This window comes from Chrysemys picta, chromosome 4 (genome assembly GCF_011386835.1).
Source record: "Chrysemys picta bellii isolate R12L10 chromosome 4, ASM1138683v2, whole genome shotgun sequence".
In the NCBI taxonomy this organism is placed as follows: domain Eukaryota; kingdom Metazoa; phylum Chordata; order Testudines; family Emydidae; genus Chrysemys; species Chrysemys picta.
The window spans coordinates 3,144,824-3,162,074 of record NC_088794.1 but is presented as its reverse complement, the minus strand read 5'-3'; the positions used below and the strand labels follow the sequence as shown (position 1 = coordinate 3,162,074).

General features: G+C 55.3%; 1 protein-coding gene across 1 annotated transcript; it reads right to left on the bottom strand.

The window, feature by feature from the left end:
* Nucleotides 1–217: 217 nt before the first annotated feature.
* LOC101949045 (RING finger protein 112-like) lies at nucleotides 218–12,720 on the bottom strand. Its single transcript, XM_024114662.3, has 14 exons — nucleotides 12,576–12,720; nucleotides 11,488–11,594; nucleotides 10,993–11,308; nucleotides 10,288–10,503; nucleotides 9,853–9,990; nucleotides 9,545–9,649; nucleotides 9,225–9,275; nucleotides 8,052–8,108; nucleotides 7,882–7,968; nucleotides 7,589–7,718; nucleotides 7,337–7,467; nucleotides 6,800–6,853; nucleotides 5,779–5,853; nucleotides 218–5,186 (listed from the first exon to the last, which is right to left on the bottom strand). The coding sequence occupies exons 2-14, from the start codon at nucleotides 11,508–11,510 to the stop codon at nucleotides 4,677–4,679; spliced, it is 1,893 nt and encodes a 630-aa protein (XP_023970430.1). The 5' UTR covers nucleotides 11,511–11,594; nucleotides 12,576–12,720; the 3' UTR covers nucleotides 218–4,676.
* Between the last annotated feature and the right edge of the window lie 4,531 nt (nucleotides 12,721–17,251).

Genomic DNA, 17,251 nt, shown 5'->3' with positions numbered 1-17,251 from the left:
TTTTACCAGCTTAGGTTAAAAACTTCCACAAGGCACAAATTCCTTTCCTTGTCCTTGGACGGTATTGCTGCCACCACCAAGTGATTTACACAAAAATTCAGGAGTCACTTGGAATCCCCATTTCCCCTGGGGGAGACTTGAGAATAAAATATCAACCAATTGTTTTAGCAATGTGAGCACAGACCAGACCCTTTGGCTTCAGGACATTGAAAATCAATCAGGTTCTTAAAAGAAGAACTTTATTTATAAAGAAAAAAAAAATAAAAATCACACCTGCAAAATCAGGATAGAAGGTAATTTTACAGGATAATAAAAAGATTTAAAAGACAGAGGATTCCCCTCTGGGCTCAGGTTCACAGTTACAAAAAGAAGAATAAAACTACCTCTGTAGCACAGGAAAATTCACAAGCTAAACCAAAAGATAACCTAATGCATTTCCTTCCCTTGCTTACAATTTCTGTGGCTTTAGATGGATTATTCCAGATATATTTTCAGGAGATGTTGTACCCGCTTGGCTTGTCCCTCCATCCAGAGAGGGAACAACAACAACAACAACCACCACAAAATCCTCCCCCCAGCTTTGAAAGTATTTTCTTTTCTTATTGATCCTTCTGGTCAGGTGCCGACTAGGTTATTTGAACTATTTAACCCCTTACAGGTAAGGCAATTCAGTACAGTTGCCAAGGATACATAAAGGTTGCTACCCTTCCCCCTATTCATGACAGCCCCCCGTCCCTTACAGGTTTACAATCAGATCAAATTGAAGTTCATTTAACAGAGCCTCAGATAAAGATTCAAAAAAAAAGCAAGGAACAGGCTTTGGAAACCTGAGGTGACAGGTAAAAGGAAAACATCAGACGCCGTCTAGAGCCCGTCCTTGCTAACAGGTTCCTTTCCTGTCTGCTGAGGTGTCTCTCTCCCGTTGGAGGGTTTCACAGCGCTTGTCCAGTCTGGGATCCCCCGTTCCCGCCGCTGGCAAAGTCACTTCTCTGTAATGGGCCATTTCCTCTGCTCTGATCCAGTCACAAGCTATTGTCTCTGAGCCCAGGGGCCCCCTCGCCTGAGCATTCCCTTGGGGTCGGTTTCTCTCTGTAGATGGCCAGCCTGCATCTCGTCCAGCCAGCAGACAGAGGCTGCCTCCACGGACGTGCATTGTTCTCACGTTGACCGGGTTGGCTCCCAGCCTCCCCCCGCCTCAGGTTTGACTCCCAGAAGATTCAGAACTCAATGTCCTACCTGGGACCTGGCTCTAAAACCGTTGCTCATACAAACATCTGGCAATAACCGTGACAAGCGGCTGCTTCCCAGCATTCGGCAGAGCCCACACATGACCCCCTTCGGTGAAATATTGAGAAGAAGGCCGGACACAGGGGCCATATGCCCACGTCTGTGCTACAATATTGAATCAAGTTCATGGTCTCAGTCTTATCTTCAAGGCACTTCATGCCCTGGGCCCTCCGTGTCTGAAAGAGCTGAGAGATCCAGGATGAACACCATGGTTGACCTGCTGGCCCAGGTGAAGCTCAAAGGTGAAGCTCATCGGTGCGGGAGACAGACGTTTCTCCGGGGCCTGGTCCAGATGGTGGAACCTCCCCCAGGATCTAAGGACAATCCCAAAACTCCCCACCTTCCGCTCCGAGAGCTGGGTCTCTTTTTAGAGGTTAGTGTAAAGGCAGGGATTAGACATTAGACAAGGGTTAGTGGCAGGGTTGGAGTTAGAGGTAGGGTTAAAGGTGAGGGTTAGATTTATGGGTTAGATATGGGGGCTGCTTGGGTTAGGGTTCATGGCCAGACCAGCTACTCTGAGCTGTATATCACAGCTCCCCCCTCCCCTCCCAACACCCCCCGGCCATCCCCACACCAAGCCAACAGCTAGAATTAGACCCAAGCATTACAGCCCTCAGGAGACTGAACTGTCATGTGCCACAGGCAGAGAACAGGAGGAACACCATGACCACGGCCCCTGCAAAGGCAGGGAATTGATTTAAGTGACACATACCCAGTCGGGGGTTAAGGTTATGAGGCGCTGTTAAGGGTTAGGGTTTCCTCTGCAGCTGGGATCAGGGTTCTCTCATGCCAGGCACCAGACAGACCCTATGAGAACCACAGTTAGTTTAGGGGAAGCTAATGGCTTTCCTCAGCGGCTTGGCTGGTATCAGACAAAGATTCTCTATGGTTCCGGCCCAAGTTGCTGATTGAAAGAACAAAATGACCCAGTGTGCTTTCTAGCCATTTTGTTACAAGTAAAACAACCCTGAATACAAAATCAAGAAAACAGATCGCTAAGACCAAGCCAGTACAAACTCTACCCAACTGACTTGGCCATTCTCCAGTTGAGGTGAAAATAAGATCAAGTAATCAAATTAGCAGCAGCAATATTAGAATCAAGTCATCAACGCAGTCAAATCACCAAAGACAAGAGTGTGATGGGGAGTAAAAATGGGAAATGTCATGTGGGGTGTATTAAGTGGAAGGTCGTATGTGAGACACGGGAGGTAATTGTCCCGCTCTTCTCAGCACTGGTGAGGCTTCAGCTCACATCCTATTTCCAGTTTTCATCACTGCATTTCCTTGAATCTATTTCCCTATGTTAAGTATCCTCACACCTTCTTGTCAAACTGTCTTAAATGGGCTATCTTGATGATCACTACAAAGGTTATTTTCTCCTGCTGACAATAGCTCATCTTAATTAATTAGCCTCTTAGAGTTGATAGGACAACTCCTACCTTTTCATGTTCTCTGTATGTATAAATATCTCCTCACTATATGTTCCATTCTATGCATCCAGTGAAGTGGGCTGTAGCCCACGAAAGCTTATGCTCAAATAAATTTGTTAGTCTCTAAGGTGCCACACGTACTCCTGTTCGTTTAATGGCTAATCTGTTTCCCCTATTGTGTTCCCCCCCCCCCCCCCCCCAACCACAGGAATACACGTTAACAAAGCACTTCCGATAAGCAGCAGTTGTATCTTCCCCTAACCGAATTAGAGCTGGAGGTTTCTGCGGAGACTTGTCCCAAAACTAGGAACTCGCCATTCAGGGCTCAATGAATCAGAACTTCGCATCTGGGAGATTACTCTTTAGCACTCCCCCATGGTGGTCATTTACAGACACACACACACACACGCACTCCTTGACGCCTTAACACAGTACCCCAAATATCTTTCCTCCTGTTGCGCACAAAGGAAATTGCTTAAATGCCTCCATTGCTCTGAGATTGTCCTGCACCCAGGACCTGTTGACTGGCCACCTTCCAGCAGAACCACTTTGCAGTCCATAGTCTCAAGTGACTTCTGCTTTCTCTTGCTCTGTCCCGAGAGGTGCAGCCTCTGAAAACCCGCAGCCCTGATATCAGGTTTCCAAGGAGTTCTTAGGGAGATAGGACTCAAAGAGCAGGTTAAGGGGTGACTAGATCCCAGTCCATACGTACCCACCTGGGGAACAAATATTTGACAATAGGTCCTTCGGTCTAGCACAGAAAAGTGTAGACTAAACTCAGACTGGAAGTAAGACAGACATTTTTAACAGTGAGAACAATTGGAACAGATTCTCCATCACTGGCCATTGTTATCCAGGCCCTGGAATCTGTGAGGGGAAGGGGTGCTCCCGACTCACCAAGCCCAGGCCAGGATGGAGCTGACCCCCTACCTCACGCTAGAGCGTCTATCGGATCGTAGGCACCAGCGGAGGCTGGGGTGGAACAGCTGGAGAGTCCCGTTAGCCCGAGACCCCATTGATGGGAAATCCCCACGCCCAAGTCCTGCCCTTTCACCAGTGCTGAAGGGTCGGAGCTGAGACTTCCTGTGGAGTTGGCCAGATGGTGTCCAGTGCTCGGCGTGCATTGATGGGTGTGGAACCGATTCCCTTTAGCTTCGGATGGTTTTATAGCCCTCCCCTGGAATAAAGAATGATGCTGGTTTCTTGGATAGTGTTTTCTCTCAGTAGAGCTCAAACCCCTCACCATCTTTCAGTGCATTATTACCCTCATTATACAGATGGGAAACTGAGGCACGGAGAAACTAAGTGACTTGGCCAAGGTCACAGAGGAAGTCCCTGGTAGAGCAGGGAATCCACAGGGTCTTCCTGTGCCCTCTCCCCTGGACCCGCCTTCCCGCTCAGAGGGGCGGCTGGAGATCTATCCCCCAGGAGCGGACCACAGGACTGTTCATGTAGGAAGTAAGCCAGCCACCCGTTGTCACCCCCAGTGGGTGATCTCGGGACAGGACCATCGGCCGGGCATTTCCAAGCGCTTCGCGTTGCAGCCGGAGTGGCCCTGCAATGTCAGAGGAAGGCAGAGCGAGGACCGAGGGCTGGAAGTTAAAGTCACACAAACTCCAATCGGAAATGAGGCACCGGATTTTTCACAGCGTGGGTGATTCACCAGTGGGAAAGCGGTGGGGTCTCCATCTCTTCCGGCTTCCGAGCCAGACTGGCCGCCTTTCCGGGAGATGATTTAGTCCAAGGGGAGATATCGGGCCCAACGCAGGGGGAAGTGGGTGGCGTTCTCCAGCCTGGGTGGCACAGCAGGTCAGACGAGAGGATCTAAATGTCCCTTCTTAGAATCTCTGGGCGATGGCTCCCTGCTCTGGGGTGGCTTCTTGGGGACGTATCTGGGCTATGCTGCAGCCCCGTCACCCCATTCGTCAGCCCCAGATTGGGGGGAGGGGGAGACACCGATCAGATCAGGGGTTTGTCGTCAGATAGATCCTCAGTGCCATCCCCCTCCTCCCTCCCACCACCAGCGGCCTCAACCTTCTGCCTATCCTTCCTGGTGATGTTGCCACCCACGCCCCCGCCCACGCCCCCACCCACGATGATACCGGCCGCGGCGCCCGTCCCAGCCCCAATGGCCACAGCCGCCTCGGCGGCGACGGCAGCAGCAGCGATCCCAGCACCGATCCCGGCACCGACAGCTCCGCCCACCGGGCCCAGGACCACCACCCCCGCACCCACGCCTGCCAAAATGGCAAATGTCTTAAAGCGCTTCCCGTAGATCTCCAGGAACGTCTCAGCCTCCCGCGTCAGCTCCTCCTCCAGCTCCGTCAGCCGGGCCTCTGTCTCCGGCGCCGGCTCCGGCATGTCCGTCCAGCACCGCCACAGCAACTGCCCGCGCCGCTCCGCCAACAACTTCGCCATCTTGCTCGGCCGCACCTTCAGGCAGGTGATTGGGTTCTGGGAGTCGCCGTCCTGCGCCCGCCGGGAGAGGAGACGGCCAAGAGCGTAAGAAGGGGCAAGCGCTGCACAGATTCCACCTCCCCGACCGAGATGGGGGCCCCCCCTCGTGCCGAGCAGGACACAATCCAGGACTGAGATGGGGGCCCCCTTGCACCGGGCCCAGCCCACAACCTCAGTGAGAGACCGTCCCTGCCCCAAAAAGCTCACAGGCTAAAACCCCCAAAGGTAGGATCATTCTCCCCCTTTGCTAGATGGGGAAAACTGAGGCCCAGAGAGAGAGAGAGACTCCGTGACTCACCCAGGGGAGTCTGCGGCATTGCAGTGGACAAAACCCAGGAGTTCATGGTCCTGGTCCAGTCCATTAACCACCTGGGCCATCACACCTCCACTACTGCAGCTGGCCACAGGCAAACTTATCTACCTCCCCCCCGCCCGCCCCACAACTCCAGTGCAGGAGTTTGAGCCTCTCATCTCTATAGCCACCCTGGGAGCTGGAGGTACGAGATCCCGTCTCCTACCCCCAAGCCCACAGTCAGTAGTGTTCACTGGGATGGTTCCCTGGGGTTCCCCTGGCTTGGACAGAGCCCTCCCCACCCAAACTCACCTTCTCCTTCAGAAAGAGAGCGTGGTCTGCGCTGGCCCTGTCCAGGACCCTCTGGTTGTGGAAGGTGATGGCCATCTGCACAGGGAGGACAAGGCTGGGGTCAGCCACAGTTTATGGGGCCCTGTCTCCACCTAGCGACTGCAGTTTCCACCGCAGCAACTTCATGTAACAGAGCGACGCCACTAGCCAGTGTGAAACTACAACTCCCATGCACCACCGCGGCAGCTCTGCCTGACGCCAGGCACACAAACTACAAGCCCCATGATGCCCCACAGCCATGGAGTCCCATGATGCATCATCTCCTCCTCTGTGGTGCATCATGGGAGCTGAAGTCTGACCAGAACTGATTTATGGGGAGAAAGGGGAGCATGCAGAGCCAAGCTCTGGGGGGGCCACCTAGGGATCTGGGGTGAGCATTGGCCTGCTAAACCCAGGGTTGAGAGTTCAATCCTTGAGGGGGCCACCTAGGGATCTGGGGCAAAATCAGTACTTGGTCCTGCTAGTGAAGGCAGGGGGCTGGACTTGATGACCTTTCAAGGTCCCTTCCAGTTCTAGGAGATAGGATATCACCATTAATCTCTAAGCTATAATTCCCATCAGACACCACAGAGGCATTTCCAGATCAGAGTATTTCAGCTTTTGATATTTCAACAGAAACTCAAATTTCTCTGTGGGGAGTGGAGGGGGGAGGGGAAAGAAAACCACACACACCACCATTTTCCAACAAGTGGTAACACATTCCTGAGATGCAGCCACCTTTGGGGTGGAGCATAGGGGAACACACACAACACTGCATAGGGATGGGCTCACCCAGTGCCGAGATGCAGCCACTTCTGGGGTGGGGCAGATGGGGAATAGCCTCACAGAAACCCCACACGGGGATGACTTGCCAGACATGAGATGCAGCCACCTTTCGGGTGAGGCAGCAGCAATAAGACAAAAGTAAGAAGCAGTTTTACATCGGAAGTGAATTCAGGAGGTGGGACACGCCCCTAGATCAGGTCAGAGGCAGAGAAGGTACCTGAGCGGGAGAGGAGAAGCCACAGTGATGTTTCTTCATCAGATCAGAGAATTTCTGCAAAGAAAGCACAAGAAATCACAATACAGACTCCACAAGGCTTAGAAAACCGTGAACATGGGGATGGTTCGCCCGGCACTGAGATGCAGCCACCTCTGGGGCAGGGCAGCTGGGGAACGGCCATAAGACAATGGTGGGAATCAGTTTGGCGGGGAAATGAAGAAGTTCCCTGGATGATGTAGGAAGGCTCAGTAGAACCATCCAAGCTGGGATTCTGCTAGGATATAAATACAACCCTAATTCTTAATTAACAGAAATTCAGCAAAAAGGGCTAAGCCCACTCCCCACAGGACAGCGCCCCCTAGTGCCACCAGGGGTACTGGGTACAGCCCTGACTGCTGGGGAGAGCGTCCCTACAGAACCCCACCCCACTCCCTGCAGCGCAGCCCCCTACTGCCACATGGGGGCATGGGGCCAGCACTGACTGCCAGGGTAGAGCGCCCCCTACTGAGACCCCATCCCCAGCTGGCCGGTCCCCACCATTATCCGAGCAGTGAGCTGTGTCCCGGTCAGCAGCGCCCCATGTCGGTCTCTCCACGCGTGTTGACCGGCCGAGCCCACCAGGGTAGTGACATACTCCCTCAGGCTGTCCCGGAAATCCTCATCCATGTCTGCGAAGGGGAGGGACATGGCAATGAACCCGGAGCCGGAACATCCCCCCACGGCCCGTTGCTGGCAGAGACGGAGACACCCCATCGCGCAGGCTCAGAGCCGCTGTCCCGCGTCCGTTACCTCTCAGGCTTCCCTGGCTCCCAGTCATGATCCGCTTGCCAGGGAAGGGCATCAGGTAACAGCGGGTGCTGCTTCTGCTCAGCGCTTCCAGGGCCTTGGGGTGTTTGCAAGGGGACGTCGCCGCCAGCATCTGCCGGAGTCAGGGGAAAATCAGCAAAGTGAGACATCAATAGAGAGAAATACCCTGGGACCCATTCCCGGCTCCCCAGAGCCAGCCAGGCCCTTGCCCTGGGGCCGGATCAGAGCCAACACCCCAGAGGGGAAAGGCCCCACGTCCCATTCCCCACACTCACCTGTCGGACGTCTCTCAGATGCTCTTTCCCACCGTCAGTTCCAAGGACCGTGGAGTTGCTCCAATCCCGCACCAGCAGGTCTAGGTGCTGCAGGGGAGATGGGATGATGTCAGGAGGGGAAGGCTGAACCCCTCGGGTGTGGGATGGGGGGGAGGAAAATGTCATCTCACCTGAATGGACTCCAGCCCGTATTCCTTTCCCACCTCTTCGGCCACGTGCAGAAACATCTGCAGAGCAGAGAGAGCAGGGGGGTGAGTCTGGGGCTGGGATCTCTGGGGCGGGGAGGCAGCGTGTGCCCTGGGGGTGGGTGGGGATGGAAATCCTACCAACAGCCTCCCGCTCCCACCCCCCAAGTTGCAGCTCCAGCTTGGTCTCGGTCTGTTACCAGGATCCCACGGCTTTCCCCCGGTGGTGCAGAGACACTTAGTGGCCAAAAGGCAGAACTGCAAGTCAAGGTTCCCCACTCCCCTGCCAGGGGCTCTGTTTGCCCCCACCCCCTCCCATGCCCTCCTACGGTAGAACAGATTAGACCAAGATACCAAATACTGAGACTTTCCCAACCTCCGGAGAACACCCATGTGTGATGAACTGGGACTGTTCTTAATGTGGTCTTTGAATGCTGAGAGGGGAGTTCGGCTGGGACAGTCTGCATTGGGGGTGGGAGACTGGCAGAGGGAGGTTATTTGAGCATGTAACAGGAGAACCCAGGAAGGGGTTAGAGGCCAGGTGACACCTTTCCCCGGGAAACTGAACAAAGGCTGGGGGAAGAGACGCTGGGGAGAGAGTTTTCCGAGATGGCTGGTGGAATGGGTGGGAGGCAGACGGGACTCTGACCTCCCAAGGAGGGCTGTGGTGCCCTGGGACCCCAAGATGCACCTAATTGGGGGGGTCCTGTTGTCTGTGCCTGCAAGACCTGTCTTGGACTGTGTTCCTGTCGTCTAAAAAAACCTTCTGTGTTACTGGCTGGCTGAGAGTCATGGTGAATCGCAGGAAGCCGGGGGTGCAGGGCCGTGTGTCCCCCCACACTCCGTGACACCATGTTCTCAGTAAGCCTGGAGCTCGGGCAGGGGCGAATTCCAGACCCTGGACCCTGCTAGATACAGCCCCAGGACTCCTGGGTTCTCTCCCCAACTCTGGGAGGGGAGTGGGGTCTAGTGGGTTACAGCGGGAGTGGGGCTGGGAGCCAGGACTCCTGGGTTCTGGCTGTTCCACAGATTCCCTGTGTGACCTCTGGCAAGTCACTGATTCTCTCTGGGCCTCAGTTTCCCCAGCTGTAGAATGGGCAGACTACCCCATTGGGGCTGTATGAGAACGGCGCCACATCCTGCCCTCTTCCCCTTCACCTCCAGATATGCTAGATCAGGGTCCTTTATCTGGCTGGAAACATTCAGGATCTGCAAGTAATCAGAGAGGACAGGGTTAGATACAGAACCAGCATGACCTTCCCCCCGCAGCACAGCGCCCCCTAGTGCCAACCTGGGGCATCGGGGCCAGCCCTGGCTGCCAGGGGAGAGCGCCCCCCGCTGAGCCCTGCCCCGCCCCCCGCAGCACAGCACCCCCTAGCACCTACCTGGGGCATCAGGGCCAGCCCTGGCTGCCAGGGGAGAGCGCCCCCAGCTGAGCCCTGCCCTGCTCCCCGCAGCATGGCGCCCCCAGTGCCTACCTGGTAGGAGCCAAGCAGCATGGAGAGGGCGGAGAGTTTGACGCTGGTCTCTGTGTCTCTGGCAATGTCCATGGAGCCCTCAGTGTCGACCAGCAGCACGGCCACCTGGGGGGGAGCCACAGGCCGGGGTCACAAGCGAGTTCCCCGTTCTGTCCCCCGGATGCCCCAGCACTGAGTGAGACCCAGCCCCTGGGGGGCACTGGGTTCCCTGCCTCCCCTCCCAGGCCTCTGTCGGCTCTGCTCCCCCAAGTAGAGATCTGCTGGGGTCACGCATCTCCCCACCCCATTTCCCCGCCCTTCCCACTCACCTTCCCCCACTCGGTGGGGACCCAGAAGGGCTGACTCCACGCCCACACCCCCTTGGTGACGCTGCGGGCGCCAACTCGCCACTCGAACCCCTCCAAGGGCTCCTCCTCCCGGCCCATCCAGGATCCGTCCTTCACTTCCTGGGGGGAGGGAAACATGAGAGGAGGGGCAATTAGTGCAGGGGGGCAGGGGGACTGTGGGTATTTTATTAGCAGGCAGGTAGCGTGGGGACCAGCACGCTGGAAAGATTATGGACAGGCAGACTCAGGCTGAGACAGATACAAGCACAAACTCGGTGAAGTCTAAACAAACACTCCGTCTAGACGGACACACAGCTCCCCACTGGGTCAGGACGGAGAGGGAGGGGGGGGGGGGCTGGGAACCAGTACTCCTGGGTTCTCTCCCCAGCTCTGGGAGGGGATCAGGGCTCCACTCACCGGGCTCCGGAGCCGGCGCAGCAGGTAGTTCAGTAGGAAGGATTTGCCCCGGCGCTGCTCCCCGATGATGGACACCAGGCAGACGGGGGCGTCCCCCACCCCACCCTGCTCCAGGCAGCGGCTCAGGGCCTCCTCGTCCAGGGTCAGGCCCCCTTCCTCGTCCAGATGCACCAGCTGCACCGGGTGCCCCTGCTCTGGCTGGATCTCCGGCCCCTGCTGCAGGGACAGAGCAGGGTCAGAGCTGGGACCCCACCCCTGAGATGGTGAGTCCCCTGTGCCCTGGATCAGAGCCCAGTACCCCATTCCCATCCCCTGAACCAGCCAGTCCCGCCCTGGGCCAGATCCAAGCCAGTGCCCCCTAGAGGGGAAAGGCCCCATGTCCCATCCTCTCCCCCCCACCCCACCTTCCAGCCAGCTAGCCCCCCCACTGGGGTCCCCTGTATGGAGTCACAGGCTGTTTGCTTGGGGATTAATTTCTTATCAGGAGGTCTGAGCCCTGGGGTCCAGCTCCCCCCTTATCAGACCAGGGATCTGACCGGTTGCTAAAGGGACACAGGAATCCCGTTAGCCGGCCTTCCCTCTGACCCCAGGGCCCCAGCGTGGAGTTAGGAGACACTGTGCTGCAGGAAATGGCCATGCGGCTGTTCCCCACCTGCCCTGCCCCAGAGGTGGCTGCATCTCTGGACCAGCCATGGCTGCACCCACCTCAGGGCTCACTGTCCCCGTTGCTGTCAGCGTCTCTTCGCATGGCAGGTCTCTGATTTTCTCCACCAGGTTTTTGACGCGTGTGTCTGGGATCATCCTGTCCCTGGAGCAGGGAGCTCGGCACTCGGGGCACTGGGATCCCCAGGCTGAGACCCCACTCCAGTGAGCTGAGAGGCAGCCCCGGCAGAAGTTGTGGCCGCACTCGATGGAGACGGGGTCCTCCAAGATGTCCAGGCAGATGGAGCAGGTGACGTCCTCCTGGAGTCGCTTCACCATCCCCTCTGGAGTTGGCTTTGAGGAGGGGGGTGGGATTGGCCTGGGAGACACACAGCAGGGGGCCTGTGAGCCAGGACTCCTGGGTTCTATCCCAGCTTGGGGGGGCAGGGGATTGGGGTGTAAGGGATAGACCGGAGGGACTGGGAGCCAGGATTCGTGGGTTCTAGCCCCAGCTCTGGAGTAGGTTACACCTGAATTGGGTGGGACTGGAGCACTTACCCTTTATTATTTGCATTTCCCATAATGCAGCAGGTGACAGGCCAGGCTCCAGTTGCCCGAACTCCCCTCCTCCTGGGCTCGGGCTAAAGCCAAACTCTGCTGGAGAACTGAGACAACAGGACATGAATGGATTAACCCTCTCACACCCACTGTGCTCAAACAGGAGAGCTGGCAGAGGGGGAAACTGAGGCACCAGGCAGGGATGGGACATGCCATGTCTTAATCCCACTTCTTGAGCTCTGAGTTCCCCAGTACTGTCCTTGTGTACTGGGGACACCCCCCATCCCCACTAGCACCCCAAGAAATGAGCAAACGCTCTTTGGCCAGCGCCTCATTCCACAGTCCCACTGCACCCAGAGGTTCCAGCTCCCAGCTCCCCTCCCAGAGCTGGGGAGAGAACCCAGGAGTCCTGTCTCCCTGCCCCCCCTGCTCTAACCACCAGCCCCCACTCCCCTCCCAGAGCTGGGGAGAGAACCCAGGAGTCCGGGCTCCCAGCCCCAGCTCTAACCCACTAGCCCCCACTTCCCTCCTGGAGAGAGAACCCAGGAGTCCTGGCTCCAAGCCCTCTCTGCTGTAACCCAATAGCCCCCCTCCCGTCCCCGAGCTGTGGAGAGAACCCAGGAGTCCGGGCTCCCTGGAACTAAACACTACTAATTCCCGACTCCGTTGAAGGAGGAAATCCCGTGTCCCCAACCGTCACACCTGGGGAGAGCCCGCTGCGATCTGCGCCCCCGTCCGCTCCACTCCGAGGCGCAAGTGCCCCGGGGGCAGAGGGATTTTCAGCCTCTGGGGATTTTTAAAGCAGATCTGGGGATTGGCGGCCGGGCGCGGCTCGCTGCGCTGGTGGGGCCGGGGCCGGGGCCGGGGCCGGGCGCCAGGCAGAGGCCGGGGAGTGGCTGGAATTTACCTTGGGTGCGTCCCAGGTGCCACTGGTTCGAAACCAGCAATTCAAACCTCAGGTGGGGTGTCTGGGTGGGCAGAACAGAGGGGCCGGGGGGTGGGGGACGAGCCTGCCCCGTGGGGGGGTGGGTAGGATAGACTGGAGGGAGCGAGTCTGCCCCCCAGGGATGGTAGTTACCCCCCCTTACCTGCCCCACAGCTCGCTCTGCCAGCGTCCAAGATTTCCACCTAAGGAAACGAAAGTAAAGTCAGGTGATTTCTATTTCCTCATGACCAGCAGCCGGGCTCTGACACCCGAGGAGATTGGCTACCAGGGCGTGGGAGGGGTGTAGCCAGAGGGGAGGATATTAATAGCCACTGGTAGGTGGGGCTGGGAGGGGAGCCAGGACTCCTGGGTTCTCCCTGGCTCTGGGAAGGAAGTGGAGTCTAGTGGGTTAGAGCAGGGGGGCGCTGGGAGCCAGGACTCCTGGGTTCTATTCCTGGCTTTGGGAGGGGAGTGGGGTGGGGTTTCTTGGTCAGGGCTGGGAGCCAGGACTCCTGGGTTCTCTCCCTGGCTTTGGAAAGGATGTGAGGTCTACTGGTTAGAGCAGGGGGGTCTGGTAAGCAGGACTCCTGGGTTCTCTCCCCGGCTCTGGAAGGGGAGTGGGGTCTAGTGGGTTAAAGCCAGGGGGCTGGGAGCCAGGACTCCTGGGTTCTCTCCCTGGCTCTGGGAAGGGAGTGGGGTCTAGTGGGTTAGAGCAGGGGGTCCTGGGAGCCAGGACTCCTGGGTTCTAGTCAGGCTCTGGGAGGGGAGTGGGGTCTAGGGGTTAGAACAGGCAGATGGGGGGCCAGGACTCCTGGGTTCTGTCCCCAGCTCTGAGAGGGAAGTGGGGTCTAGTGAGTTGGGGGGAGGGCCTAGCAGGGCTCAGTGTAGACATAAATCTCTTTTATGCACATTCCCTTACCCCGTGTCCCAGGACAAACCCGTTCAGGTGCCAGCGAGGGACGGCTGCAGGCCCTGGCTGTGTTCAGCCTGGGGAAGAGAAGGCTGAGCTGGGACGGGAGAACACGGGTCACTCTGGGGAGCAGTTGTGCTCCGTGTCCAGCGAAGGGGGGACCAGAAGGAAGCAGCTTGGCTTGCAGCAAGGGGCTGGGAATTAGGAAAAACTTCTGGCCCTTCTGAAAAATCGGGGGGGGGGGGGGGGGCGGAATTATCATTTTGGGTTGATCTGAAATGAACATTTTTCTCCAAAAAAAGCCCCAAAACTCCAGGGGAAAAATTGTTTCTGGTCAAATGAAACTTTTCTTTTGGAGAAAAATTGAATCAGAAAAAAATCAAACCATTTCAAGCTTTGGGAGGGATTCCCCCCCCCCCCCCGATTAAAAGAATTTGACACCAAGCCCTGAAAGGTTTCAGTCAAGCCAAATCTACATTGATCAGCCTTCAAACTTTCACCCAGTGCTGGCTGAAGCTCAGTGAGGAAGGAGGTCTCTGCTACCATCTACTAGTGAAGAGGAGGAAGGGCTGGCATGGACCAGGCCTCATTTGCACCTTGGTTACCCCCAGCATTCGAGAGTCCGTGTTTTGGTCTTTGGGTTAAAATGCATTGAAGTTTTGGGTGCGTGGCAAATGAAATTGTGGCTATTCTTATTGTGGGATAAAAGGGCAACAGGGCTGTGGTTTATATGCCCTGAGTGAGGGAGCTCACCCTAAGCGAAACTTCTAGCGCCGAGCAGTGGGCAGTGGAGGTTGAGCATAGACCAGAGAGCTGAGAACTGTATTTTCTGATATGGGGAGAAGGACCTGGAGATGGACCTCCTGAGATCATGCCCAGATGCTGGAATTCCACTCCCCCAGCCTGTGAGTGGGGTGTAACAAAGTGGGGACCTGGAAGATCCTGTGGTGGGGGGTGTCTTACTTCACACTGTTTGCTAGGGAAACTGAGAGGGAGGACTGTTCCTCGAGATCTAATGGGGTAGGGTGTTTCCCTTACTGGTTACACATACACATTGTGGACTGGTCATTGCTACATATGCCCAAATTAACGCTCATGAGACAAGCCGTTCACCAGGTTTGGCTAGAAATCCTTTTAGCCTGGAACCAGCACTTCTCCCAGTTCAGTCTTTGTTCCTCAGGTGTTTCTAGGAGTGTCCTTGCATGGGGAGTGAGGCCACTTGATGATGTCACACACACACTTATATAGCTTTAACATATGGCGGGAATTCTTTGTCCAAAAACAGTTCCCAGCCCAGTTTGTGGGGAAATGCAGGTATCACGATGGAGGTCAGTGTCATGTGGGCTGAAATACAGAGCCATAGTCAATATTCATAACGTTAGACACAAAAACGATACAGGCCCACAAAGAGGATAATCCTATTCAGCAACTCCTCACTTTTCCACCGACACCTCACAAAACATCTCTTGGACAAGGTGCAGCATAATGGTGCCAGAATCCCACCATCGTGATCCCACGATGATGAATGTGGGGTGCAGTGTCACATAATCGTCCCGCTCTGCTCGGCACTAGGGAGGCCCCAGCTGGAGTCCTGGGTCCAGCTCTGGGCTGGCACTTTAGAAAGATGTGGACAAACTGGGGAAGAGTCCAGAGAAGAGCAACAAAAATGAGCCAAGGTTTAGAAACCCTGACCTAGGAGGAAAGGTTACAAACTCTGGGCCTGTTTAATCATGAGAAAAGCCGACTGAGTGGGGACCTGATAACAGCTTCAGACACGTCCCGGGCTGTTATAACGAGGACAGAGATCAGTTGTCCACCGAAGGTAGGACAGGAAGTAACGGGCTTAATCAGCAGTCAGGGCGATTTCAGTTTGATATTAGGAAAAACTCTCTAACGCTCAGAGTCGTTCAGCTCCGGATCAGGCTTCCCAGGGAGGTTGTGGGATCCCCGTCACTGGAGGTTTTCAGCGGATGGTTGGACAAACCCCTGTCACTAGGTTTCCTTGCTCTGTCCTCTGCGCAGGGCCACAGGGGGTTGGACTAGGTGACCTCTCATGGTCCCTCCTATCCTGACATCTCTCTGGTTCTCTGTAAGGTCGTGTGGGGAAGCTGTTGGAAGCAGGCCCTGCTCGGGTCCCACAATGCTAGGGGAAGGAAGGGTGTGTGGAAGCAGAGAAAAGAACTGACAGAAGGGAACTGCAATGCATGATGGTTGTTAGCAAGAGTCAGGCCTCGTAGAAGGGAACTGCAATGCATGATGGTTGTTAGCAAGAGTCAGGCTTCGTTAGCAAGAGACAGTCTTTGTTAGCAAGAGTCAAGCTAGCTGTGACCCTGATAACCCTGATAACGCGAGATTTGTAGAAGCGAGGATTGTGTGAGGATTGTGTGAGGATTGTGTGAGACGGATGAGAAAGAGCTGTGTAAGAAGTCATTGTGACCTCAGTATAGATAAGGTGTAGAAACTAATTGTATGTAGGCAAGAGTCAAAACAAGTGAGGAAATGAGATATCAAGATGGCCTATGTATAAACAAAATGCTGCTGTCCCTCATTACATCTGTAATGAAAGGTATAAATGCTTGCTGTAATTGTTTACCTGTAGAGAGACCTGCTTTGCTCTCTCTCCTCTGCACATGTGAGAGTTAATAAAGCCTCTGACTTGCTGTACCTAAACAAAATAGTGAGAACTCAGTTTTTCTCCGACAATTTGGGGGCTCGTCCGGGATGGCAACGCCCACTGAGGCAACGGCAGCTGCTACGGATCGTTCCCCTTCGAACCCCATGGCGCCACAATAGAGGTAAGAGACCTTTTGAAATCTCTATTGGGGTGTCGGAGGAGGACTGTCCGTGGGGCCGTCTGCCCCTGTTGGGCTCACGCCATCCGAACTTATTGACTGTGCAGCAAGGTCAGATGCTGAGCGGCGTAATAGGGGAATTGTTTGCCGCCCCCTGTAAGCATATGCTAGGTGCATAGGGTTTGCACCTGTATTGAGGAGTTGTTACTGCCTCAAGAGGGGTTTTTACCGCCTCAAGTGATGCATCGAGGTACTTGGGAATAGTACCTGGAGGTACTCAGGAGTAGTACCTGGTATAAGGCCTTGGTATGTTGGTGTGTGTAGTCTGTGTGTGTGTGTGTGTGTGTGTGTGTACACAGTGTGAATTGAGTGTTACCGGAAGACGCCCAGAGTACTCTGCGAAGTCTTTTGGCTCGTGACCAGAACTACTCTAACGCAAGCCCGGTAACTAGAGGATCTTTTAGGAGATCCGACCCATGTAGGTTGACTCGGCCTGGCATCGTCCGGCGAGGAGGCTACCTGGGTCTAGGAGTGTGTGCACCCATCTTCCCTCCCCTTTTCCTCTCCGTGTGAGCCACAGACAGTCTGACCATCTCACTGGATGCAACAGAGTAAGCGGCGCTTTCTCTCTGAGATTAGCCGACGCTCTTTGCTGAAGGGAGGTGTAGGGGGTCATGGCTATCCTCGTTAGTCACTCCTGTGTGAATACCCTGTAGGGAGAATCCTTAGTTTATGAGCCGCTAGCGCGGACAGGGCATCCTTCCCCTTTGAGTGTGTGATTGGAAAATGGGTGGGGGACAGTCTAAGTCTTCCCTCTCACCCCCTAAGGGTACCCCAGCTTATTTCATGTACGTACATTATGGCCCGAAAACCTGCAGGTATTTAAATAGTTGGAATCTTTACACGCGTGCTAATCCATCTAAACAATGTCCACTAGAAGGTACCTTTGATTTAGACAAACTTAAATACCTTAAAGAAACTCTGGCTTCACCAAAAGCCTCTGATACACAGTGGGAGCAATTTGTCTGTTGGTGGGAGGAAGCAACAAAGAGACTCCACGAGTCTCGAGTGCGGAGTCTAAAGGACTCCCAGGAAAAGTTAAAAGCTCAAGTGCAACATTTACAGCTTAAATGCAAG

Bases quoted from the DNA above. Each gene is read 5' to 3' on its own strand.
- LOC101949045 (XM_024114662.3), bottom strand. From the start codon at position 11,510: ATGGGAAATGCAAATAATAAAGG. The intron at 11,309-11,487 runs GTAAGTGCTCCA...TGTGTCTCCCAG, and splicing joins GGAAATGCAAATAATAAAGG to GCCAATCCCACCCCCCTCCT. The intron at 9,276-9,544 runs GTAGGCACTGGG...GATTACTTGCAG, and splicing joins TGCTGCTTGGCTCCTACCAG to ATCCTGAATGTTTCCAGCCA.